The sequence below is a fragment of the Streptopelia decaocto genome (genome assembly GCF_964273445.1).
Source record: "Streptopelia decaocto genome assembly, chromosome: 4".
Taxonomy (NCBI): domain Eukaryota; kingdom Metazoa; phylum Chordata; class Aves; order Columbiformes; family Columbidae; genus Streptopelia; species Streptopelia decaocto.
This window is the reverse complement of record NC_138658.1, coordinates 60680239-60707715: the sequence shown is the minus strand read 5'-3', so window position 1 is coordinate 60707715 and position 27477 is coordinate 60680239. Positions and strand designations below refer to the sequence as shown.

Here is a 27477-nt window from a genome sequence, read left to right as displayed (position 1 = left end):
GCTGATATTCACCAGGCTCATTCAGATGTATCTACAATGGTGCATAGGTTTGTAATCACTGTTACCAACCTCAACTGAGAGTAGCAGCTTTCTTCATTTTCATATTCTGAATCCTGTTCTGAAGATGTTACCTATTATTACTGACTTTGATCTCCTCATGCTAATACTTCTGATCTTCTTATCTTTTTGAGTGTCCCTTTAGATTATCCTACAAAGGGTGGAATGTTGTATAATGAAATCTGGAGATCAGAAAACTGCTTTTAGCTGCTGTCATTATTTTTTGAAATGGCTGTAATAAAATTTTTGCTCTTCCACTGATGAATGTTTCTAATTGCTTTTCTTTTAACATATCTTGTTGTTGTAATTTTTCCCCAGCTTCTGCCTGTGTGGGAATATTTTCCCTTATAACTTTGGAAGTGTCTTAGAATTCATACTGCAGGCAACTGAGGCAGCCACAGGGCATTTCGTGGGGCAAGGTTCATACTCCAGCAGTGATACTATACTGTGTCTGACAGAAAGCCTTGTCCTCAGACAATTTCAGACACTAGGAGTTCTCCCATTAAAGAGTTTGGATCACAAAGAAGGAGTTTCAGTGTGCTGGCAGGTAAGACATTCTGGAAAATCAATCTGAATGAATGAAAGGTATGCTTCAAAGGTGAGTATTTGAAAAATCAATGAACCCCCCAAACAGGAATAAAAATTGATCTTGCTTGTACTTAGTATACTTATCTTTGAAAACAAAGTATATTAAATTAAGACCACTTTAGATTTCCAATCAGGTCTGTGTAGAGTTGTTTAGCAATGTTTAACACTTTAAGAATTGATTCAGATTTTCTGACAATTACTATATAAAAAAGATTTATTTCTTCTCTTTGTGTCTTCTGCAACACTAGGCACATTGCTGGTACGTGAAACAAATAATGAAAAATACTGAATGGTTAACATTTGTATTTTCTGTTTTTTTCTCTGCCTGGAGTTACAAGATAAAGGATTTTAGTAGAGACATGAAAATAATATGTTGGATTAAGTTATTTTTTTCTTTCCTGCTGCTTGCTATAAAGTTGCAAAATCCTTTCTAAAGACCTAAAACAATCAAATGGGAGAAAAGAGTGAAAAGCATTTATACACAGAAGCTGATGGAGTCACTTTGCAGTCACTGAATTCACCCTCCTGCATCAATCTAAACCTGGAATATCTCTGTAACACCCAAGATGCCATTATCAGCATTTGAAAACAGTGCAACAATCATATTTACTGGATGTTGTCCAAACAAATTGATAAAAACCTTGACGTTTCCTGTAGGTATGTACGTTTTTAGAAACTTTCATTTTGGCTCACATTCTACAGTAAGAGAAGTCAGGAGTAAATTTGCTGGCTCCAACTTCAGCAGATTAACTCGGATCTAGAAAAGTGTTCCTGAGAACAGAATTTGTCCTCTTGGTAACAGGCGAAAAGAGACAGTGAGCCTCTTGCAGGGATTGTGCAGCGGAGACCCCAGGGATGAAGAGACTCAGCTGGACTCAGCCATATGGAAGAAACTATGGAATCCCTTGAGCATTTCCAAACTACACCTTGCTGAAGGCTTAGTCATCCCTGCTGGGGGTTGCCATCTATGAAAGACAAATCACTTTCACCTATTACTGGGGTCTCCAGAGCTGTTACAAATTGCATGGAACTGCAAGCACAGAAAACTAAAACCAGTTAATCTTAAGAGCCTGATGCACTTAGTATTTTCCTAAGAACACTGAAGACACACTGACAATAATCGCCACTTCAGGAAAATTTATCAAGGACATTGTGTGCATTTAGAATACAATTTCTTGAAATGGAAGGTGTTTCCTAATCGAGCACAGCAGTGTTAATGTTGCTACTCAACATATTTTAGTGCATGGAATAGCACTTGTCCATTTTATTTTATTTTGGAAAATAATTTATGAGAGATTCCGGTGCGTTTCATGGTAAAACTGCAACCGAAGAAACTGCCAAGAAAATCCTTTCTCCCTCTGTAGCGACTGCTGCACAAAAGAAAAAAACAAGACCTTCGGTGAGATGCCCGAGATATTTCCAAGTGTAGCACGCGACGATCCAGCCCTTCTCCCTCCCCAGGCAAAATACACACAAGCACCGCGGCGGACCCCGGCTCCGCTCCCCCCTCTCCGTTCTCCCTCGCGGGGCGCTTGACACCCGCAGGCCACGGCTGCGTGAGAAAGTCCGCGCAACAACTCCACACGCCATGCGGCCGGGGAGGGCTCCGCCGCGCTCCGGGGGGCTGATGGGGTGACTTGCCGCTCCCGGCGCCGCCGCCGCCCCCGCTCTCCCCCAACTTTCATTCATTGTTGGCGTCGCCGCGCGGCCCCCCCCGCCCCTGGCCGGGGCCGGGCCGGGGCGGGCGGCGGTGCAGCCAGTGAGCGCGGCGCGGGGCGCTGCGGGCGGGGCCGGGGAGGGGCGGCCCCTCCGCCCCTATATAGGGCGGCGCGTGGGGCGCTCCTGGCTCCGTGGGAGTGGGGTGAGGGCGCCGCGCCGGGCGAGGGGAGCGGTGGGGGGCGCCGTGCGGCCGCGTGGGGAGCGCTCGGCGAGGTGCCGGCGGCGGTTCGGCTGGCGGCCGCGCTCGGGGAGCACTTTCCGCGGGCGGCGGCAGGCACCTTGCAGAGGGGAGGAGAGCCGGCCTGCGTGCGGCGGTGCCATCCTATTGTTCAAGCGGAGAGACTCGGGGTGCGAGGGAAGGAGCCGGCGTGTCGCCTCCTTTTTCCCGCTCCCACACCCTCCCCCTACAGCCCCCCGCCCTCTCTGCCATTTCCCTCTGCGCCGGAGGAGCGCCGCCTCCAGGGAGCCGAGGGCCGGCCTGGACTGTTAGGCACCGACAGCTCAGGTGCACCGGCGGGATCGGGAGAAGGGGTGCAAACCCTTCCAAAGGCGCTGTGCCTCGGCGGGCTCCGGGAGAGGAGGAAAGTTGCTTCCTTTCCTGCAGCAACATCAGGAGCTGCTGAACTGGCCTCACCTGAAGGACTGAGCAGTTCCTACCTTTTCCATCAGGTGCCTTTGCCGCAGCAAAGCCACGGTATCCGGGAGACCACGGGGACCAGAATAACGCACCCCCCACCCCTCCCGCTGTCGCCGCACATCGCTTGTTATCTGGTCTGTCTCGCCGTGCTCCCGGGATCACAGGAGGATCTATAGCTGTGATCTGTCACCGAGGAGAAGGAGGTCGTGGATGAACTCCCTACCAGCAGAGCAACGAATCACTTCTCGAGCTGCTTATTATTATCGTGCTCTAGGACCAACCCTTTCCTGCTAAACTTGGCTTGGGAGCTTACAGCAGGAGGGGGCGCGGGGGGTGGAAAGCCAAGCCCAACATCATCTTGTGTGTTTGACTTTTTTTTTTTTTTCTTCCCCTCCCTCCTCCTTCCGTGAGACAGTTTGATGAATGCCTGCGAGAGGGGTATGATTTGCTGAGGCGCCTCTGGCAGGGCGGTGTGTACGCGGTGTCAGCCCCGCCGCCGCCCCCCGTGGGGCTGTGAGCGGCCCGCGGCGGGAGACGCGCGTGGGAGCGGCTGCTGCGCTGCGCGGGCTGCCGCGCAAGAAGTGCGCCGCTTGGGCGGAGAAGGGCTCCGAGGCCTTTAGCCCAGGGGCTCAGAGGGAAGTCACAGCTTTGAAAGGGGCGAGGAGGAACATAAGGAGCCAGCTCAACTCTGCCATACCCTGAGCCCGTGGGTTTGCTTTGCCTTCGCAGGGAGTGTGTGAAGACGAGACCCAAGTGCCGCCTCTCTCCGCCACCCGACGGGCTAGCGAGGGAGGGCCCGGCCCCCCTCCCAGCGAAGTTGCCTTCAGCCGCGGATCAGTGCCACCCACCTCAGTTTTCCGGGGCTGTTTTCTTGGCTGAGCTTTGGATAGAAAGGACTTCGATTTCTCCGCACCCTGAAAGTTGCCCGAGCGCTCCCCGCGGCGAGGAGGAGGAGGAGGAGGAGGGCGGCGCGCCCCGCGCCTCCCCGGGGCTGAGGCCAGCGGGCCCCGGTCGGGCGGCAGCGGGCGGTGATGATGTGCGGCTGGGGGAAACTCACCCTGTCCCTGGGGCTGTTGCTGGCGATGGCGGGCGAGGTGGCGCCGCAGCCGTGCCCGGCGCAGTGCTCCTGCTCGGGGAGCACCGTGGACTGTCACGGGCTGGCGCTGCGCGGCGTCCCGAGGAACATCCCCCGCAACACCGAGAGGCTGTAAGTAACCCGGCTGGGGCGGCGAGCACCCCGTAGTCCTCGACGCCCGTCAGGGCTCCAGCTGGCAGCGGGGCCGCGGTGGCCCCCAGAGCCGGCCCGGTTTGGGGTCCCGACGCCCTTTGGGGAGTTCCCGTTCCCTTCCCGTGCTGCTGGCGGTGCCCGTTTCACGGCGATGCGCAGGAACACGGGAGAGGTGGCTGCTGCTCCCGGCGCGCTGCCTTTCATCCCGGGAAGCCGCGGTGAGGAGCGCGGTTCCCGCCGCCGCGGGGAGCGGGGGTGGCGGGGCGGGCACCACTGCAGCCCGGGGGGCGCCCCGAGGCGGCGGCAGAGCGGCCTCTCCCCCGCCGGCGCCCATTTCCCAGCAAACTTCGCTATTGCGGCTTTCTTTCCCCGAGGCGCCGGGGCAGAGCCGGGCCGCGGCGCCCCGCCGCGCTCCGCGGGTGCAGGCAGGCCCTGGGGCGGGCGGCGCTCACTCCCGCCCCGCCGGCTGCCGCGGTGGCTTCGCGCGGGGAGGCGAGCGGGGACGCGCCGCTGCCCTGAAGCTGGAGCCTGGCGGGGATCTGCCCCGGCGCAAGTCCGCATCTGCCTTTGGGCGACGGCACGCTGGGGTGCTTTAGCCTTTTTCCCCACTCACGGCACTAAGTTGTGCCTGTACTGATTTCCTCCCCCCCATCCGCTTTTTGAGACTGTTCGAGTACCCTCCGGCTGGGGCATTTTGTAGTCTTGAGAGAGAGCGAGCATGTGGTCGGTTATCTATCATCTCAGGCTGTCCTTCAGGAGGGTCTAAGGAGTAGAAGAGGTGAGCGCACTATTACTTGCTCTCTAGTAAGTCATTTAAATGTTGGCGTATGAACACGTCTTGAGTGATGAATTTCACTCAGTATCAGGGACACTGATTTCTGCTGAGACTTGTGCGGTTTCCTTACAGTGATGTTTTGGCCACATGTGGTATAAACACACAGACACACAAAAAGTGTGGTGTGGTTTTTTTTTTTTTTTTTTTTTTTTTTTAACTCTTCTTAAATACGTTGGGAATAAGCTGCAATTGTTAGGGTAGTGTCCATGTGATACATGTGATACCACTTTTTAATTGCTTACCTTAGGAATTGCCAAGTCTTGTTTTATTTGTAGTGATTGAAATTGAAGGATGTTTATATGTTGACCCTAAAATGTTTTGAAAAAGGGACAGATGACTCCAGAAAAGGAGGTAGTGCTGAAGTATGAACAGAAATGCTAGGGCCTAAACACAATTTTCTGTTGCTTCTGAACATGCTTTGCATTCTGCATAGCTTTCTGTGCAGCAAGTGAAGAGTTTAGTTTTCATAAAATCATATTTCCTATCTCTTACTCACCAACAATCTTAGGCTTGTTTGAAAGCTAGTATTTGTTATATAAGTTAAGCACTATTCTGCCTTTGTAGGAATACTATGAAAGTAGAAAGTTGCTTAAAAGTTGTGATAATTTTCTTAATGTCAGTAATTTATTAGTTTTTTTTTACAGTCAAACTAATATTGTAGTGCATATATTTAGTTGCTCTAGTGGTTTTCTAAATGCAGTTCTAACCACGTTCAGACAGGTTTTGACTCTTCTGTATCATTGAAGATAAATGTGAGCTTTATTATGGCAGGCAGAACTGACTTTGTTAAGAGCCTTTTATTATAAAGTTTGAAACTACTACTTTCAAGATAAACCTTTATTCAGTCACTTGGAAATCATGAACTCATGCAGTGTTAGTTGTAGGAATGGTTTGTTGGGTTCATTTACATCTCCTGATTTGTGAAAATGCTGTGCCTATGAAAGCAGACAGAACAATTTAGAATAACTTTTGAATGTTTTAATTTTGCTGCTTATAAATTATTCCTCTTAGGGATCTTAATGGAAATAACATCACAAGAATCACCAAGACCGACTTTGCAGGTCTAAGACACCTTCGAGTTCTGTAAGTTTTCTGTTTCTGTCACTGATACCTTTTAGGACTAATGCTACAGTTTGTTATAAAAACCATTGAACTAGTTATCTTTCAGTTTATAAGCTGGATGGGTTATCACTTTTAAACTATTGTGCTACTGCATCTGAATTTACAGCTCCTCCCCCATGTTTTATACACTAATATGAATAAGTTATCAGTTGCCTTAAATGTAATTTATTTAAAATCTTAACATCTTTCCTTAAGGTTGTGGAACTTGAGGATTTAATTTAGCATGTAGCTATAAGTAAGAGTTGCTAAAATTGGTTGAATAACTGTTGGAATGAGTTTAGTTTAAAACCATCAGATTTATAGTTCAGGCTGAAAAAGGGTATTCTCATCTTGAAGTATAAGGGAATTCATTAGGGAAAAAAGTTATTAACTGAGTTTAAAAGCAAGTCCCAGATGATGATTATTGTTGTCGTACAATTTTGGAGCAAAAAGGAAATACTTTAACAGTGAATGTGAGGAAGGAATGATTTGATTTGCTTTTTGTTTTGTGAACACTTTTGTTTTAGCATTATGAAGATTTAAAAATTCTGTTGGGTATGGTTTTGGTGTTTTGGGGGGTCAGGGGTGTGGAAATATGACTAATACCAAGTTTGAAATACTGCAAAATTTACTTATTTGTTCAGGCTATTTAATTTGAGAAAGTAGTAATACAAAATCCTTTTCCATTTCTTTCTGAAACAGAATATCATGTTGTAGTAATTTTGAATTCTTTTACAAAACAAAACTACTGTTATGGTTACAGTCTCTGTGAAGTCTTCAACTAGTGCTTTTTCCCAACACCACAGTTCAGTATTTCTGTTATTCTCATGTGAGACTAACATTGCCTTCCTACTGTTCAACTGGATTCTTAAAACTTGCCGAAGAGCAATGATGTATGTGCGTGTGTACAGACATCATGTATGCATACGTGTAATTTTTTATCTTGGGACTCTTAAAGTAGATGAGCAAATGTAATATCTATTCCTATTTCTTTTGACAAGGATTATTTTTCTCCTTTTGGATGTAGGAGCCTGTGTAAAGCGTTGATGACAGGGGTCTGGAAGGTTGAGGTGAATGTCACTCTAGAATAACTGTTGTACTGCTTTAATGAATATGTGGTTGCCTTTAAATGACTACTGTTAATGCAACAAGTTATCTCAGAACTATTAAAATATATATATATATTTCTATATTTCAGTCAGCTCATGGAGAACAAGATTAGTACTATTGAGAGAGGAGCATTCCAGGATTTAAAAGAACTGGAGAGGCTGTAAGTATTTTTTATTCTAAAGAGTTTTGTTGTTTTTTGGTTTGTTTTTTTTTTTTTTTTTTAGTTGAATCAGTTGTCTTAAGGTACTCAGGCCTCTGTTCTGTGGTGTGCTTTCTCTTTTTTTTTTTTTTTAATTTGGGACATTTGTACTTTTTGAGACACGAGAAGAAATTCTCGAGCAGTATGTATGGGACTTGGACGGGGGGAGCTTTCATGTGCAGTCCAGATTTGAAGTGTAAACTGTAATTGTCTTGTCGGAAATAGCTTGAATGCTACCAAATATTTTCACTTGAATACACAAGGACATTTTCAATCATGAATACACCTAAATAAGCCAGTTCTCTGAAATACAGTGTTAGATGTTAGTCTTGGACATGTTGGATGTTTTATACAATGTCTTATTGGAAGTAACTACTAGTTATAAACTGTTGACTTGTTCCATAGTATGAAAGCAGTAATTGAATTCTACTCAAGTTTTTATATAATTAAAGCTTTTACAAAGGCTTAGGAAAAATATGAACTGTTTGCTTTCAGAAATTATTTGCAGTGGGACTTTAATAAAAGGATTAAGTACTGTGGGCAGAGAGGATGGAACGGGGATGAGAGGATCTTGTCTGGTGAAGTTGAAGTGCAGATATCTGCTTCATTTCAGTAGGATGTAGAAAACATAATTCCAAAACTTTTTGCATTTTATAATAGATGCTTAATTTTCAGGATGTACCTCCTTATTTTGTTGCATTTCCTCAAATGAAAATATTTTTTAAAATGTATTGTAAAAGTTGGGATGTCAGACTTGTTAAAGGCAAGATGCTGATTGTTGCATATAGTTTCAGTTTGAAGCTCAGAAAGTCTAAGAGTGTCACTGTATTAATATATGTTCATGTAGAACTTCATATGCAGAGTAGCATCTTCATTATTCGGCAACTTAGTTCCTGCATTTTCATTCTATCACCGTTTCTTTAACCACGCCTCTGAGGTCTTGTTTAGTTTTTCACTCACTGCTTCTTTGACTTCATAAAAGTATTTCTACTGTACTCCATTGGAAAGGAGCATTGGCCTAAATATTCTGTTTGTTTTATTGTAGTTGTGCTCTGTGTCCACAGCTGCTGTGTGTTTTTAAGCAGAAAAATCCACACAAACTCTTACAGTTTGGTTGGTCTTATAGAAAAAGCTATTCAATACACTTAGTAACCACCAGTGTAATGATGATATTTCTATAATAGCTGAAATGTCATAGACTTGAGATAATTGCCTCATTTTTTCAAATAAACCAAAGTAATTTTTTGACCTAAAAACTTAGTGTTGTTAAATAATGCAACCGTTTTTGAATAAATTATATTAAATTGATTGCTCTTAGAAATGCGTAGTCAGATTTTTTTTTTAAGTTGCATTAAAACACTTAATGCAGTGTTTTTTTTTACATGCTTAAACTTTGTACAAGGTATAGGAATTTAGTCCAGTTTCTCCTATTCAGGGTTATATTGCAATAATATATGCACACTACTAGATATAGTTTATAGGGTCTTGCTAGAAAATTAAACAGCACAGGTCATGTTGTGAAAGTACGAGTACATGAAACATTAAAATATCCATGCTTTCCCTGTGAATGTTTTGACACTGATACCAAATACTTGATAAATTTCACAACAGTATATAGTCAACTTTATTTCATGATTATCTCAAAGCAAGATCGTACTGTTGTGATTTATTTACAATATTTCAAAAATTATTTTAACTTGTGTCATAATTTCAAGGCATTTAGTGGCAAGATTTCTGAAGCACAGAATTGCAATACTAGGAAGAAAAAACACAAACAAAAGACTTGAGTAGTTAAAACTTGTCTTTGTTCACCTTTTTGCATTACATTTCCTGTATTTTTTATTTGGTTTTCTCGTGATAAATCTGTAAAATCTTTGGAAAACAGTAGATATTTTTTTCAGTTACATAAGTTACTAGTTAAGAAGAGAAATTCTGATAAGTGTGTCTACTTTTGTGGGTTACTTTTATTCACCCTTCAGTAGGCAAACTGTGTTGTTTGAAAGTTTAGTCATTTAGATCTACAAAGTTAAATTCTGTTTTGTCTTCAGAATTATTTTTCATCTGTTCCAGTACTAATAAAAATTTCTGTAATTTGCTGGAATTCAGTCAATGTTAGGTGTGGGGGTGAATTGTCATTTGAATGTATATGCAAGATGTCTTTAAACCACCCCAGCTGTTGGCTAAGAGCAAATATTTCATATTTGTGAGGAAAAGCTGAGAAAATTCCTCTTGTTTACAACTGCCAAGTCCATCTGATGAAGGTACATTGTTTTCTGACAGCCAATTCATCTCCTCGGGATTCTGAAATTCAAAACAATTTCTCCAAGAAACTTGTGGATCCTTCCTTCAAGTATTTTCTTTTATACATTAAATAGAAAGCAAGTTAAAGCTTTTTAGTTTTTTTCAATGTGTAAGTGTAGGATCTCACATTTCTACTCTAAGTGTAATGTGCCAAGCCACTATCAGAGAATACCCGATGCAGTCGTTTTAGCATGCCAGTGGAAGGAGTAAGCAAACCTTACTGCAAGTGAAATGAACTCAACTTTGTTTGTAATATTGTTTACATGAAGTATTTCTTACACTGGAATATTTTGTGCTAGTGTGTACAGGCTGAATTTTAAAATGTGTTTTTTGCAGTTCACTGCTCTCTAACATGAACAATAGTTCTTTCCATCTATACATGTTAAGTGGTGCTTTTGGATTTTTTTTTTTTTGCTGTTGTATTGTACTGGAATTTCAGTTACAAAATGATTTCTTTTTAGACCAGTAACTCTGATTTCCAAGGAACTGTTTGGTTGATCAGTGAATACACATTGGTAGATCTCATGCAAAATGCTGAATTTTTGCATGGATCATGAAACAGCTCCCTCTAAGAGAAGTGAAGACCTGAAGCACTTCACAAAATTAATCTTGAAGAAAAAAATTCTCAACCTTCTCTTCCAAAGAGAATTACTTAAAATACAATTTGACTAAATCTATGTGTACCTCAGGTGGATAGAAATGTTTCTCCTGCAGTTTAATTACGCTACAACAAGTATCTAGTACAATAGCTATATATAGTACTATATACACAAAGCTATTTTAATGTAATATGCTCCATGACAGGAATTTGTGTCACACCAGTGTAATTGTAGAAGTGCAGTGGAAACCAAAATCACAATGAATACCGCCATAACAAGTGATGGTTACTTCAGCAGCCCTTCTGTAATTTAAAGTAAAAAGGTTCAGTTACTGGTAAGTGATCAGATAATAGTGCCTACTACGTAAGAACTGTGAGGGAGAACAAGATGGAAACTAGGAACTTAATCAGTCAAACTTTAGGTTTGTGGAAACTTTAGTTGTTGAAGAGACCTTGGTGAAGCTGAAGGTGATTTTGCTATAAGCCTTTTAGTTGGATACTTCTCTGAAAAGTCTTCGGTCAAATAAATGTGTATATGCTGCTGTGTTTTCTCAGTCATAATTTCCAGCAATCTTTTCTGAAGGTTCAGCTCTTAAGGGGCTGCTAACTCTTGTCTGAACTAATTTGGTTCAACATTTTCTGAGCTAATAAGTCTGCCATGAGTGTGCCTTTCTTCATGGCTGTGTCTTGAATGGCTGAATCATGTGGTCTGTTGTGTAGATGTTCCATCTGCTGAAACAAGCCTTTGAACTTCAATATGTACAGCCCATTTTTCAACCAGTGCAACAGTTGTACCTTTGTGTATCTTCTGAAACAGTGTAAAAAATCTCTTGGATTAATTATAATCTTGCCCCTTCTATATTAATGTCTACAAGACTTCCTGTTCTAACTAGTAACCCAAAGGATGAGTCCACTTTCCTATGAGTAGGGCTTCTAAGGAGTATATGGCAATTCAGTATCATAGAATCACAGAATGTGAGGGATTGGAAGGGACCTCAAAAGATCATCTAGTCCAATCCTCATGCCGGAGCAGGAATACTTAGATGAGGCTACACAGGAATGTGTCCAGACGGGTTTTGAATGTCTCCAGAGTAGGAGACTTCACAACCTCCCTTCGGCAGCCTGTTCCAGTGTTCTGTCACCCTCACTGAGAAGAAGTTTCTTCTCAAATTGAAGTGGAACCTCTTGTGTTCCAGTTTGAATCCATTACCCCTTGTCCTACCATTGGCTGTCACCGAGAAGAGCCTGGCTCCATCCTCGTGACACTCACTCTTTATATATTTATAAACATTAATAAGGTCACCCCTTAGTCTCCTCTTCTCCAAGCTAAAGAGACCCGGCTCCCTCAGCCTTTCCTCATAAGGGAGATGCTCCACTCCCTTCATCATCTTTGTCGCCCTGCGCTGGACCCTCTCCAGCAGTTCCCTGTCCTCCTTGAACTGAGGGGCCCAGAACTGGACACAATATTCCAGGTGTGGACTCACCAAGGCAGGGTAGAGGGGAAGGAGAACCTTTCTCGACCTACTAACCACCTCGCTTCTGATACACCCCAGGATGCCATTGGCCTTCCTGGCCACAAGAGCACAGTGCTGGCTCATGGTCATCCTGCTGTCCACCAGGACCCCTAGGTCCCTTTCCTCCATGCTGCTCTCTAATAGGTCATTCCCCAATTTATACATGGTAAGTCTCACAAAGAAAGGATTATGTGGCATGTTACGTTGTTTGAACCTCTCTTACATAGATGACAGTAATGTATCAATGATGGGTTTCAGTGTGCTTCATGGCAGGAAGGCACAAAGGGTCAAGGTGTGTAGAATTTCCACAACATTTAAGAATTTCCCGAGACAGCTGCTTATTATGTGAGACAAAACCTTTTGAAACAATTCCTTATGAGAATGTAAAATTAAACACTTGTTTCTTCTTTCGTTTTAAAACTGTCATCTTGGGTGTGATGTTTATAATAGTTTGAAATAGTCTCTTAAGAAAGCAAGATGAAGATAAAATGAAAATCTGAAAACTAACACCAGTATTAGACACAGCTTTAAAAATTACTTTTAAGAAGTGTAGTCAATTGTTGTCCCCAAGACCACCTTCCTGCTCAAAGTATCCTAGTGTTTTTACAAGCTATTGTCATCTGGTGGGAATTACAAAATTTGGTTGAAGACAGCTGCTATAGACTAAACCAGCTCTATTATAAACTACTTAAGTCTAAAATTTTCTTACAGATTTTTGTACTCCGGAAATACAATGTGGTCAGGTTTGGAGGGCTAAATATACTCTTTACTTGTTTATGTAGCAGAGCAGTTACCTTTCCATTTAGGAAAAAACTTTTTTTTTTTTTTTTTTTTTGGCTGATAGGGATGTTCTAATAATATTTTTTCCTAATAATTTTTCTATGTCTAGTAGTTGGGATACCAGGTATGATCATTCTAAGACTATGCTAAACATGCAAAAGTGTACAGCAGTTGTTTGAAAACTATCCACATTTTTCTTCCTGTATTTGTGAATAATCCATTGAGGCAGCCGTATGCCCCTAAAATGCTAATTTAGAGTCTGATTCTGCAGACATTTACCACGTGAATAACTTGGTTTGCATGAGTAGTCCCACTGATTACTCTTGTGAGAAAGGTTACTCGAGTAGCTTAAAAAGTTTCTAGGCCAAGCCCATACACTTTGATACTTGAATTAATAGCATTTATTTCTAAAATGTCCTTTTTGATCTTAATTGTTCTAAAGAGCTATCTGTGTAGACTTAAAAAAAAAACCAAAACAAAACAAACACAAAAAACCAACCAAACAAAAAAACCCAAACCAAAACCTAACTAATAAAAAAACCCCCAAACCTTGCAAAACCTATTTCTGCTGAAAACTAGTGTAGAGGTAAAATGTTGCTCTCACAGGCTGTAGAACTATTGCAACTTTTGAGTTCATAGCTGAGCTAAATATTTAACCCCTCCTAGCCTCCACAAAAAACAGCCCCTCTGAGCTACATGGTGTGAGTAAGCTGAAATACTAAGTTCTAGAAAAGAATGCTGTAAGAGTTGAACTTCAAGTTGGTACTTGAAATAGCTTTTAAACTGAAAGGTATCTATGTTGTATTTTCATGCTTCTTACAATGTATTACCGAATGATGGAGAAAGAAATATTTCAAGAATTAAATGCTTTGTTACAGTTCCTGCATTTTTTTAAATTTTTACAACACAATTCTAAAATAACAAACAGAGGAATTATCTGTACTTGCTATTTATTGAGGCTCCTTTCCCACAAGTGCATTAAGACAAGTTACTGAAACTTAAGATGAAGAGAGCATTTACTTAGGAGTGTACTTATGAGTGTTTGTGTAGTACTGAAAATTATTAAAGTTTTGTTCTTGCTGTTGATGAACAATTTGAAACTTGGAAATGTGTCACAGCACAGAAGGAAAAGTATGTTTCAACTACATAGTCTCAAGGAAAAGTGTTGGTTTTGTTTTGTGGGTTTTTTTGTGTGTGTGTGTTTTTTTTTTTTTTCCTATTTAGTAAACTGAAGTACTACTTGGATTTCTTTCCTGGATATATATCTCATGATATGAACCTACTATGTTTGCAACTTCTGCAGCAAGGGCTTGATTATAACCTCAATATGTAGGAGTCAGTCTTGTCAAAGATATTAAATGGGATTCAGTATAATGAGTAGGTTTATTTTATCTCTGTTAATGTGGTTATCTGTTCCGGCTCTAACCTAGACTGATAAATGTCATAAACTGTTTAGCTGTATTAGCAAGTTTTGAAATTATAAAACCAAAACTCATTTGTGAGTTACCATGATCTCTGAATATGTGGTGATTTATGGAACATCTTATCTTACAAAGATCTGCATAGCAGGATGGACTAGGAAATAAAATGTTCCATCTAGGATAAAAACAGATACAGCTTGTTTTGGGCAATACCAGACCTAGGCAATAATCTAGGGAAGTAGCAGCTCTTTTAAAATGGGCTAGATAACTAGTACTGCTGCTTTGTCTAGTCTAGGAAAGGGCCACACTATGTTATGTGTCTGTTCTTTCTTAGGTTGCAGACTTAGTGTATCACTGATGGGATAAAACATGCTTTCCAGAGATTAAAATAAGCCCATGTGCTAACTTTTTATTATGTATTGATGTGTTGCATGAGATTACAGTTTTTATTCCAACTATTTGACTAGCTCTATCCATAGAAAAATGGATAATAAAATAAATTCCAGGTAGAAAAACAGTAGCTTTAAGAAGATGAATAGCAAGTTTTTCCATGATTCTTTAAATGTGAGCTGCATCAAAAAATTAATCCTAGAATAATTAGTTTTTCTTTTTGGATTTTGAAACTCTAATAGAATATAGTCCTTTGCAGAAAAGAAGTGTTAAAAACCCCAGATTTCACTTCCACAGAGCTAGGTTGTCAAAATTCAGGAGCAGGGACTTCTGGAAAAACAAACAAACAAATTTTGTCTATTTTTATGATTCAGTTTTGCAGTTTTAACTGAAGGAAAATCTGATTATTCCCACTCCCTGCCCCCCAGTTTACAGAGGCTTAGATGTGAAGTTTAAAGACTAACATGGAATTTTAGGACCCTTTGTGAAAAATGCTGTGTTAGCAGTGGAGTCACTGCTGCTGTTCCAGGAATCGTTTGTATCCCTATCAGAGCTAAAAGAACAGCCAATGTATCAACAATATTTCATCTTCTTGTGCTTGACTGTATGTAGTCTCAATGAAAGAAGCTTTTTTGGTGGTAAGATATTGAATTATATAGTATGGAAGTTGTACTAAGCTCTTAGAATGAGTTCTTAGCTCTCTAGCTAACTAGAAGTTGGTTTCCCATTTCTTTTCTCACTGTATTTGTATTCTTTTCGCACAAGTCTTTGCTTGGTGTGCAAGTTCATTACTGAACCCTGAGCATTAATTTTTCAGTTGGAGTACATTCTGAACCGTTTCTGCCTGCTGTAGCCAGGAAGGTCTAGTTTGGACTGCCTATAACCTAATGCATGTGCTTGTTTTTTACGGCTGCTTGATGTTTTGATTTTCTCCCCTTTAAAGCATTGATACTTAACCACCTGTCTGGCTTCAGTCTGAACATAAGAGCATTTGAAGGGTTAATGCCTTCATGCATGTGTGATAGGTAGTGGAAGAATAATGAGTTCAGGTAGAGAATGCATTTTTGAACAGCCCTGAAGGGTGTGAACAGTTATTCCTTGTTAATCGCGGATGTGAAAAATCCTTCTCTTAGCTAATCCTACATAGTTTAAGGGCAGTGCACAGTGCATTCCTGATCTTCGAACAAGGAGGAGACCATGAAGCCTGCGGTGCTAATCACTTACCAAAGGAATGTGAGACCATTTTACATGAATTGTACTGGGGCACCTATATTTATATATTTTTAAAAAAATGCTACAGTAGCTATTCTGTATTAGCAGACTTTTGTCAAAGCAACTTCAAGTATCTTCTCTAAAAATGTCTGTTAATCGGAAATAGACAAAGGCTGTCTTTGAAGACATTCTTTAAAAAGATGCAGTATTCTAATGGAATTTTTAAAATCGGATTATAGCTACATTTTGATTGCAGAATACTATAAAATGTTTGATAAAACTTTAAGTCCAAGAGCGGTGTTCTTCTTTTCAAAGCCTTGTAAATGTTTACTATTATTTTTAGTATATTTTATTCATCTGAGTCTTTTCTCATGGGACTCCTTTTATAGGTCTAGAAGTCAGATTGCATTGAGAAGTCCTGTTTGCTCTTTGCAGACCTTTTTACAAATTCCAGGGCAGGAAGGCTGTTTATTTTTCCCACATCTGTTTTGTGCTCATCCTTTGTGACTTTGTTTGCTGGATGCTCTTCTTTCTTGCTTCCTCTGAAATGGGTAATTTGCACTGTTGCAAAATGTTGAAACCAAATCTGGTTCTACAGAACTGTTGTGTCAATGTTTTTGTTTCAAATAGTGTTTTGTGTTCAGAAGCTATTTTAAATTGGTGCTGTACAGCACTGATATTAAACTTAAAGCTATACATTTTAGTTTTACTCTGTAAAAATAATATTTTTCTGTTGCAGAGACAGGTTTTTAAAAACCAGATTTGATGTTAGATGGCCACAGGTGAAAACTGAGTTGTCATTACATTTTAAGATAGCATATTTCAAAAAGCATCTAAGATGCTCCCTATTTTAACTGCAGAAGCCACAGTTCTATCTGGAATTTTACAGTTAAACTCTAAAATGTGTGAGGGATTTGGCTGCATGGCTGCCACTTCAGTGACTCATTCTGTTATATTACCTCATTTACTCTGAAGAGTCTGGTTGAAACTTCATCAGAATAAATGTTTTATTTTCCTTCATAGTATGTAGTGAATTGTGCTGGCTTGTCTTTAATAATAGTCTAGACCAATAATCAAATATACTGTGACAAAAATCTCCCCTAATTTTTTTAAGATGCATCAGTGTTTCTGACTTCAGTTTGGCAGGATGCCTGTACAGGTGCTACAGAAAAATACTTGCGTGAAGACTTAGTGTGGTGACTCAATGCAAGAAAGACAGTTACAAGTCTATCTAGTCTATCTGCAGGCCCTTCTTGCCTTTCTAAACAACCCATCCAAACTAGCTAAATCCCATCTAATAGATCTACTTTCCCTCTCTGCTTTCTTTGCTTCTTTTTTTTTTTTCCTTGTAAGTAATCCCAGGTGTTGTTGAAGATCATCCTTGTTTCATCTGATATGTGATCCTATATCACTTTATGGAGCTTTATAATTTCTGTTTTCTTCTTTGTGGTATACTTTGTAAATAAAATCCCAATGAATTAGCCACACAGGATTGTGAAGGTGTGAAGGAGCCCCTGTAGATTGTCTGCTCCCATGCCACTGATTAACATAAGGTTGATCAGAGCAGATGGCTGAGGGTTGTTTCCAGTTGGGGTTTGAATGTCTCCAGTGATGGAGAATCTATAGCCTCTCTGGGCAACCTTTTCCAGTGTTTGACCACTTTTTCTGCATTTACATGTAATTTCTTGTATTTTTATTTGTGCCTGTTACCTCTTGTCCTTTCACGATGCACCACTGAGAAGAGTCTGGCTCAGCCTTCCTTACTTGGGAAAGAGCTGCATCACTTATTTATGCACATGATGTATTTATATGCATTGAGATCCCTCTGAGCCTTTTCCTCCCCAGCCTAAACAGTCCCAGCTTCCTCAGCCTCTCTTGCTATGACAGGTGCTTCAATCTGTCTGCTTAATCATCTTCAAGGCATTTCTCTGGACTTGTTCCAATGTGTTCATGCCTGTCTTGTAGTGAGTAGTCCAGCACTGGGCACAGCTCTCCAGATGTCTCACCAGTGCTGAGGAGAGGGGAAGGATCACCTGCCTTGACCTACTGGCAATATTCTTCCTAATAAAGCCTAGGATGCTGTTGGCCTTTGCTGCAAGGGAACATTACTGGCTCCAGTTTAATTTCTTGCTCACCAGGACCCCAGGCCTTTCTTTGTAAAGCTGACTTCCACCTTGTGGTTCTCCAGTGTGTGCTGTTATGTAAGATTTTTCCTCCCCAGGTGCAGGACTTTGCATTTCCATTTTGCTGAGCTTTGTGAGGTTCCTTTTTGACAAATTCTTCAGCCTGTCCAGGTTCCTCTGACTGGCAGCACACATACCTGGTGCATCAGTCATTTTTTCCAGTTTTGTATCATTTGAGAACATGCTTAGGGTATATACTCTGTTCCATCTTTTGGGTTGTGGATGAAGATACTGAACAGTACTGGCTCCAGTATTGACCCGTGGGGTACACCTCTAGTGACTGTTCTCCAGCTGGACTTTGTGCCACTGGTCACATCCCTTTGAACTTGACACTTCAGACAATTTTCGGTCCACCTCACCATCTGCTTTTGTAGCTTGTACTTCATCAGTTTGTCTATGAGGACAACTGCTATGAGAGACAGTGTCAAAAGCTTTAGTGAAGTCAAGATAAACAACATCACTGCCTTCCTCTCATCTGCCAAGTCATTTATTCATTGTAGGATGCTATCAGGCTGGTCAGGCATGATTTTCCCAGTTGTAAATCTATGCTGACTATTCCCAGTCATCTTGTCCTTTCTGTGTCTAGAAATAGCTTCTGTTTTGCTTTATCACCTTTCCAGGCATTGAGGTGAGGCTGCCTAGCCTGTATTTTCCAGGCTTTTGCTTTGTTTTTCACACTTTTTTTTAGTGCCATAGGCATAACTAATGAGAGTAGTGACCAGCTATTTATAGAAGTATCTTTTCTATTGAAACACTAATGAATACAGAAGGTTCCAGAAAACAACAGCCTTAGTTTCTTTCTTTTCTTCTTAGGGGAAAAATAAAAAGCCAAAACCCAACTAAAGAAAGAGCTTTTTCTAGCTCTGCTTATATTGGAAAAAACTCTTAAAAAAGCAAATTCAGTACGGACTCCTGATTCTCTGTGCAAAATGGTGTTCTGCATAATGTATGGAGAATTGACTGGGGTAGGGGACAAATATGATAATTTTGTACTTGATGTCAGCCCTGTGTGAGAAGAAAATGGAGGATAGAAAATATTTTAAGGTTTGAGTAATATACACTAATACAATGTAGTACTATAGTTTGCAAAGTAACTTTCACCACTTTCTACAAAAATAAGAAACTGAGTTGCATGAGTGTCTATTTCTTTTTTTCTTTCAGTTTTTTTTTTTTTTTCTAAAACAAGTGTCTAATTGTTATTTGATATTAAATTGAAATTATCTCAGATAAGCTAGTCACTATTTAGCCTGGAAAATGGAGCCATGATTAAATGGTTCTTGTCCTGGGGAAAATTTTGACTTAAGCATCCAAATGCTGTTGGATCAACCCTGAACTTCTCAGATTCCAATTGTTATTCATGTGGTCAGTAAACTTGATATTGCTAGGTTTAATGAGATTATGAGTAGTTTGACTAGAGACAAGAAGATCTTTACAGAAAACTCCTAATGGAAAAACTGGCACAATCTTTTGGTTAGCTCTTGGTTCTTGGGCCTTCTTCACACTTCATAATATGTTCATGCAAGTCACATTCACAGACAACAGTTGCCAGATGTGTTGAAGTTCAGTGGCTTTGGACACGGATGCACAGATGTTCTCTGCCTGTGGCAGATACAGCATGAGGTTTTTTGTAGGAAAGTAATAAGGCTTGACTTCCTTGCAGATATAAGCCTAAGTAGGCATCACTTATTCTGATATCTATTATTCTGATTTTATCTAGGGTCAGGTTTTTAGGACTTGATGGTTAAACCAGTTCATGGAGATGATTTGGGTGCTGATATACCTTCCCAGTAGGTGCATATCCCTGTAACCTGTTAGAACTAGTTGAGGAGCCTGGTGGGCTCAGTCATTGTGAGTAGAAAGTGCTGTTGCACAAATGGCTTGTTTACTGACATGTCCTTTCATTTACAATATAAATTTAATGAAAAAAATGTGCATGTGCTTTTAAAGTTTATGCATGTTTTGTAAATGAGCTTCAGTGAAAAGGTGTTACATGATATTTTAAAATGGATGTGATAGTAATGTCCTCTGCTGAGAAACAGGTGTGGATGTGTTCCTTTAAAGAGCACAATTTGTTAGCTATACAGTACTATGTGTTACTGTGTGCAGATAATGTATTTACTTCTCTCAGCTAACTTTGAAGGAGGAATGAAAAATAATGGCTTCTGTTATCATTAACTTTGAGTTGGAAGCTACCTGTCCTCCTTCTTGAAGCAATGGTGGCAGAATAAAATGCATCTGTGCCTCGTATTTAGGGTTTCAAGGGGCTCTCAGACTCTGTGCACCCAAAGGGATAGGCTGTTTCTAGTTAAAGAGTGCAGCTGATTTATAGTTTACTTGGAACCGATCTTAACTTTGATCCTTTCTTGAGTTATCTTTGAGGGCTTCTGTTACTTTAGAGGGCCTACAGTTAGAATTGCATCTACTTGAGCTGAAGCTCCCTGGAAGATGACTTGTGGGGGACAAAATAGCAGCTTTCCAGTACCTGTGAGGTGGTTATTAAAAAGCTCAAGCCAGGCTCATCACTGTGGTGAGACAAGCAGCATAAATTTCTGGATATAAGGGCAAAACTTCTTCACCATGAAGACAGTCAAGCACTGAGAGAACTCAGTTGCCCAGAGAGGCTGTGCAGTTTCATACAGCTATTCTGGCTTTATTTAGTTGATTTCAATGGAATCAGAAGCAACTTACAATGAAAGTTGCAACAAGTCTTGGAAACAAACACAGACCTGCTTGTGAGTTATAACAATTGCAGACTATTACATTGCAGCCAGTTTAACTAAGAAAGATTTGTTTTGTTTTGTTTTCCTCTTCCATGCATGATTGATACTGGATCACAGTTATTGTGGCATGAAAACTTGAGAGAGACATCAGAATGTATTGGTGGCATGGTCATACTTCAGTGGGTTAGGATACATGCCACTGGGAGAGTAATATGCTCTCCCCACAGTTTACCTATTATTCTGTCATCCTCTACATATCCTCTGGCTCCATGCAGAAGACAAGTAAAAGCCAGATGTGCACCCATTTATGCAAACCTAGCCTGTTCTCTAGAACCAGCAACTCAAATCAAGCCATTTGTTTTTTGCTTGCCTTACTGTTGTGTGCTTCATAGTATAACCTATTGCTTGTCTGTACCTACTTTTTATCTGTCTGTTGATATCAAGCTTCCTTTAAATAGGAAGAAATTTGTATACTTTAGGTAGTATATGGATTTTGCTTGAGTTAGTCATGAAGTGCTCAAAAATTTACCTTTGTCTAATGTCTTTCTAAAGATGCATTCAGTAACAGAAGAAAAAGAAATTATGCATATATTAATTGCAACTGTGCCTCACTTTTGTTAAATTGAAAGAATTATATGATGTTGGACCTTCATCCATTTATTTCTGGCCACTACCAAGGGACTTTACAGTCTAAGGTATTGCAATGTTAGAACTGATTCTCCAGTACATTTTCTGTTGCTTACACCACTAACACTTCATCTCTTCTGAGCTCTCTCCCTCTGCTTGAGAAACACGATTTTTTCCAGCTTGGTTGGGAAACTGAATGGTAGCAGTATGAATTATTTCATCACCGTTTCTTCAGTGCTTCACCTTGAACTTCATGCCAGTTCTGGGAGAGCAGTTCAGTTGATGCAATTGAAATTTCATATTGTACCAGGGGAAATGCTGCCTGCTAGCTAGCTGCGGTGAGGTCTCTGCCAACACACATTGAAAGAAAATGTGGTGGAGTTTTTCTGGTTGTTTTTACTTTACGGTATCTGTAGTTCTTCACAATCTATGATCGTGGATTCTGTGATCCATCTGTCCTTACCTCAGGTTTCAGCTCCAGGGAGAAAGGTGGTCATGCCTGTCTCACTCTTGTTCCATTATGTCTGTGTGTTCTGGATAGGTGTTGCTATTTCAGACAAATTTAAGGATGAAGTCATCTGGAAAAGTGGAAATATTGAAGAAGCATGTATATTAGTGAACTATTTTGAAATAGGAATGTGTTTTCTGGATGACTTGTATGGCTCTGTCTCAAAGATTAAAAACTCTTCATAGTGACTATAAGACTGGAATCTGTTATGTACTGTGACACTAGTCTGTGTATTCTAGATTTGCCCTGCATCCTTTTTCACATTAACTTATGTGTGAATTCATAGCATTTTTTTTAAGCAGAAGTCTTGAAAAATTAATCTCAGTGAATTCTAGTTTATAAGGTCACTTTGTAGGAACAAATGCTTTAGTTTTGTGAAAGACAAAGTAAAAATGTAGGTTGAAACACTGATGCTGAACTCACTTGGTAGAAACTGTTGAGTTACTAGGGTAGTGCTATTTATCGTTAGGTTAATTTGTGAACTTGATTTATTGTCTGTAACTTAGATTTTGAAGTGGGTACAGCAGGACATGCATCAGTATGTCGCTAGACATGTGAATCATGTGAACTACAGGTAATAACAGAAACTCCTGATCTAAGGTATTAACTGCATGTGTAGAAAGTTTTGTACTAGCACAAGTATTTTGCCTGTGAAATATCTTTCTAAAGTGATGCTAATTGTGTCTTCGTAAGATTGTTGTTGCATTTAGTGAAAGGCAGGCTGCCTGAGAACTTTATCGTCAGTTCATATTATGTCATTGTACTTTAGGGCCTTTTTATATTATATGGAACTTCTACGCAATAGAGACACTGAGTCATTTCATTGCCTCTTCAGTTACAGCTCACCATTATCATCTAGTATCTGAACCTAGTACAGTCATTAGAACTTATCAAGAGAAATTTTTGTCCTGAATAGTTTCTGATTAGAGAGTAACTTCCAAAACTCTTTACCCTACATGTTTTCCCATGTACTTTTTGATCTGTAATAATGAACTTAGAGGTTTAAGTCTGAACAATCTATTTAGCAAGGAGAAGAGATGAATGAATTGTATTTCTATTTAACCATTTTTTCAGGCTCAGTGTTGAAGAACTCCATTATCACATTATTCTTTTCTCATCACAAATGTAACTGTTACTTTGGAACAACTTTCTTCCTACTGCTTTAGTTTTGTGGTCCTAGTGCATACTTTTATACATAAATTTACTTAAGATAAGGAATTGTCTATTTTTAAAAGACCTTATTTTGAAAATGCGATAGAACCACAAAGACTAAAATGTATCACTTTCTTGGTTTTATGTAGGTAAAGTTTTCTTTTAAAGGAATGTTCAAATCAGAAGTCTTCCACTAGTGATTACACTTGTTATAGCTCTTTTTCGTATATTGAAAACTTTCTTTCTACTGATTTGGAAATATGACTTGCAAGATCACAATTCAGATTTTTTTGTTGTTGCTGGATTAAGCATTTTTTTCCCTGTTTCTTATTGAGCTTCATCATTACTCATCTAATTTATCCCAGTACTGTAGTCCTTAATGATTTCTTTTTTAATCTTCTAAATGTATGATTTCAGTTTCTTTTGCTTAAAGAAATTAGAATTTCTCCTGCTTGACTAACAAAAAGGAACCTGACAAAACTGGAGAATTATGTATATCTAGATCTCAAAAAGCTGACTTCTTGCTTGTGGTTTGAAATGTGGAATAAAACCCGTGGGTACAAAAGACTATTTCAGATTGGTTTACTCTTATCAGTAGTCACATTGAACTTTAAGGGAGCAATAACTAGGTGAACTAAACCATGGAGCTATGTAAAGCTTGATCTTAAGTGTGTGTGTACATGAGAATTTATGGGAAAACGTTCAAATTGGAAAGACCTTTAGATGGAACAGCGTTTACGAAAAATGAACCCTAAGAGGCTAAACAGGCTTAACTGTTCGAAAACAGCCCTGAGACTATCAAACAAGAAATTCAGAAGGTTTTTGGAATTCTGAAACTTAATTTTGCAAACCTGCTGTCCAGTATCCTTTTTTACTTTGTGGAGTGTCTTGGTAGCAGTTTATTAACCTATGTAATGTAACCACTTTAAGAATAAAATAAATATTAGATAAAACTGTGCAGACTGGTGTTCAGGAATCCCTTGAATTACTGTATTGAGAAGGCACTGCAAACTGAGACTCGTGATGAGGATGATGAGACAGAATGTGTTGTTTTGGGTTTTTTTTTCAGTATGCTGTTTTGCTTGAATGCTTTGAGCTAGAATTCTGGACTGATGTAACTGTGTTCTCCAGGGCTGTCACTTATACACATTAGAAAGAACAATCTGCATTGTATATTTTAAAAAAGGTTATGAAGATGGAATATATTTGTCTTTGGTAGTGGTTGTTCCATTTCCTATGACTGTAATACAATGGGCTTTGAACTTGTCACCTCACAATAAGCAGTCTTGACCCTAGTCAGCATGTTCAATGAGAAGCTTCATAGACAAAGGGCTACCTTCAAGATTCCCATTGTTTTTCTTTTGTACTGTCTTATGTGCAACTGTTTTATTTTTTTTTTTTTTAATTTTGCTTCCTTTTGGTGTATCTTTACAGTTGTAGGAAAAAAAAAATATGTATGCACAAAATCCCCTGTAATGGCAATTATAAGATGGGTCTTGTTGATTTTTCTGCTTTTTATTTGATCAGGGTTTCTGTAACAGATGCCTTTGCTTTTTTATTTAAACAGGTTAAATGGATCTCTAGATACATTATCTCATTACTTAACTAATATGAATGCAGTTGATACATGTTCCCTTGAACCTTTTCATGGTCACAAAATGTCTATCTGCTTCATTAGAGGAATAGAGAGTTGGTGGGTAATCAAAGTTACAGTGCTGACTTTTTATTTTTAGTTTTCTGGTTGTTTATGCAGGATAGAGTCCTGACTTAGCGATTGATTCATGCTACAGAGATTCAAAATCTTTCATAAAATAGGTAATATGGTCTGCTGGGGAAACCAGAAAATGTAATTAGTCCATGGTAAATTAGCTGTTGGACCATGTCTCCGCTAATGGACCAGCCTTGCATAGCCTTTCTGGTCTTTAAAATTGGCTTGTTTCAGCACTGGGATGCCTGCTTGAAGTGGTTACATCACATTGCTGTAGCACTTGTAATTTAACACAACTTTTTCTTTTTCTTTCCAAAGGCGCCTAAACAGAAATAACCTCCAGTTGCTTTCTGAACTGCTCTTTCTGGGGACGCCGAAGTTATACAGGCTGTAAGTACGCACAGCACAATATCTGTTATTCTGAAACATTTGAAATTGGTCTGTTTTTCTGTCCTGTGTTAGACTTTTCTGTCTTTTCCCTCAAACAGGGCTAAAATGCATCTAGGAAAATGGACGTTTTGTTTAAGCTGAGTACTTTCTTTGACTGCTTTTAAGATTTTTTTTCTTTTTTAATCAAGGTTAGATACTTATAGTTATATGAGACAAAATATTGTTTCATCCATTCCTGCTTCTGTAATGAAATTTTGCTGAAAGAATACTTTGGCTTTCCTTTTCTCCTGTTTGTTTCCAGTTTCTGTGCTAAAAGAAATAAAAAATGCCCATAGAGATTCTGTCCCAGAGATACAGCAATGTATAAGCTCTTTGGTTTTGTGATGTTCCATTGTTTGGGCTGTACACACTTGACCAGAAAAATCATAGTGTTGGCAAATAGTAAGTCTGGGGAGAAGTCTGTTCTGCATCCTCTCACAAAGAAAACAAAGATAGTAACTTAAGCTGTGGGAAGAAAAAAACTATGAAATATTTTACCTTAAATAAAAACTGTATCACATTGGGTAATTATTTTCTGTTTTGATTATATTCTTTGGTGTGATAACATTTTAATCTCGGTAATACTTTCAAATTGATGTTTTGACCCATTGGCCCTTTTAAGAAGCCGTTTATTTCTGTTGCAGTAAAAACATGGAATGAAGTTTAGATACTGATTTCTGTATTTATCTACATGATCAGTCATTGTAACAAAATAAATTTGAAGATACCTTTGAGTTAGAGTATGTGGTATGGAAAGGATACAATGTGACATACTTAAGTAGGCTTTGAAGAGGTGGTACAAATTCAGTCCTGTTTTAATTACATTAGTTTGACACATTTCCTTAGACTTCAGGTGAGATTTCTGCTGTTGAAATTGCTCATTTTGAGTTTCACCCTGTGTGTGCTTGGGGAAAAAAAATAAAAGGAGTGAAAGTAAAGGAAGGTGTGGTTCCTTGGGTTTGTTTCCACTTTAGTTTATGGAAATATTCTTGAGAATAAATGTTGTAATGAAGCTTTTATGCTTATGAGTAGATTTCTCTTTTAATATCGTGAAATAATAGTTCTTTTTTCCCCCCTTGTAATAATATGAAATGGTAAACTGAAAATGACGCTATTATTGGTGTAAACATTTAGTTCTGTGTATTTTTGTTTCTTTCCTTTGCTTTGAATGTATGCTTTGTTTCCAGAACTTCCCTGTAGATGCAATGAGTTGTTAAATTACTAGGCCAGAAAGCTCCTGAAGGCTTTTGTTCTGACAAACAAAAATATTTGACTGTGCTACATAATATGTTCATATGTGGTTTTATATATTAACAGTTGAGTCTCTTTTATAATTTCCATCAGCTGTGATAAAGATATTACTTTTATCAGGAAGAAAAATAAAAGGGGTTTATGATCGTTTTATTATTCCACCTCTAGTGTAATGGTTGATATCTAAATTCATATAAAATAGAAATGAGCTGTAATTTGCAGGCAAAAGATGGATCCGCACTTCAGGCAAAATCATACCTGAATATATTTAATTCAGGATTGTATATTGGATAGATGCTAGTCCTAAATCTATAATGTCCTTTGACATAAAGCACACAACTGCTCATAGCGTATATGGTGGAAAGTAGGAGATCACTGGCTTCACAGTATTAAATTTCCTCTGCCTAAGGGTTATTGTTGATCAGACCATGAAAGTAAATGTCTGGTTATAATGTATTCAGGTTTAAAAGAAAATATGAACGATAATGAAAATCTACAGTCGCTTAGCACTAAATTTGTAATTAGAAAAATGTCAGGCCAACAAAGAGATTGATGCTAATTAAATGTTCTTGGTCAGTTTTCAGATTACATGTAGCTTTATCACAGTAAAGAATATAAAATGATTTGGATTTTTTTTTTTACATGTATCATTGTATATGCTTACATGTATTTACATCCAAATAAACGTATTTCTAAGGAGAATTAAAGTTCTCTAAACATGATCAATAAAAAGTATACTGTGCTTTGGTTTTAGTATTTATTTTTGGCATTTAACAGCTAATCAAACAGTGTGTGTACTGTGAGTTTTCAACATACCGTTGAGCTTCTGTGAATAATAATTACCATTTGACCCTTGGCTGTAAATGAGATGCCAGGTGAAGAAGCACATATGCTTGTTGTGTAGCCTAAATGCAATATAAAAGAAAGAGGGTACACTGTATATGAATTATGATTAGACACAGTTGGTTGCCGCCAGCGGCCAGCTATGCTTTCCCTTTGCTGTCTGCTCCAATTTCTCTTTGGATGGGTTGAGAGAGCACTGCGTGTTCAGGTCAAGATGTTTGCCTAGAAATAGTAGTACAGTTGCAGCTGTGTTTGCTGGAGCAGGAGACTAGTTTAAATAGCATTACCATTTATCCAGTCCATTAACAGAACTCTGTAAAATAATACGAACTCTGCATAAACTACAGGACAGTGTAATAAAATTAC

At 39.4% G+C, this 27477-nt stretch overlaps 1 protein-coding gene across 4 annotated transcripts in view; it reads left to right on the top strand.

Annotated features, from left to right (window-relative positions):
- The first annotated feature begins 3511 nt into the window (after positions 1–3511).
- Positions 3512–27477, top strand: part of SLIT2 (slit guidance ligand 2) — a 263203-nt gene continuing 239237 nt past the window's right edge. For all 4 annotated transcript variants that reach the window (XM_082051076.1, XM_082051077.1, XM_082051075.1 and 1 more), the window contains exons 1-4: positions 3512–4208; positions 6076–6147; positions 7364–7435; positions 24907–24978. In XM_082051076.1, coding sequence (XP_081907202.1) covers positions 4033–4208; positions 6076–6147; positions 7364–7435; positions 24907–24978 — 392 coding nt within the window. In that variant the 5' untranslated portion in view covers positions 3512–4032. The remainder of the gene's footprint in view (positions 4209–6075; positions 6148–7363; positions 7436–24906; positions 24979–27477) is intronic.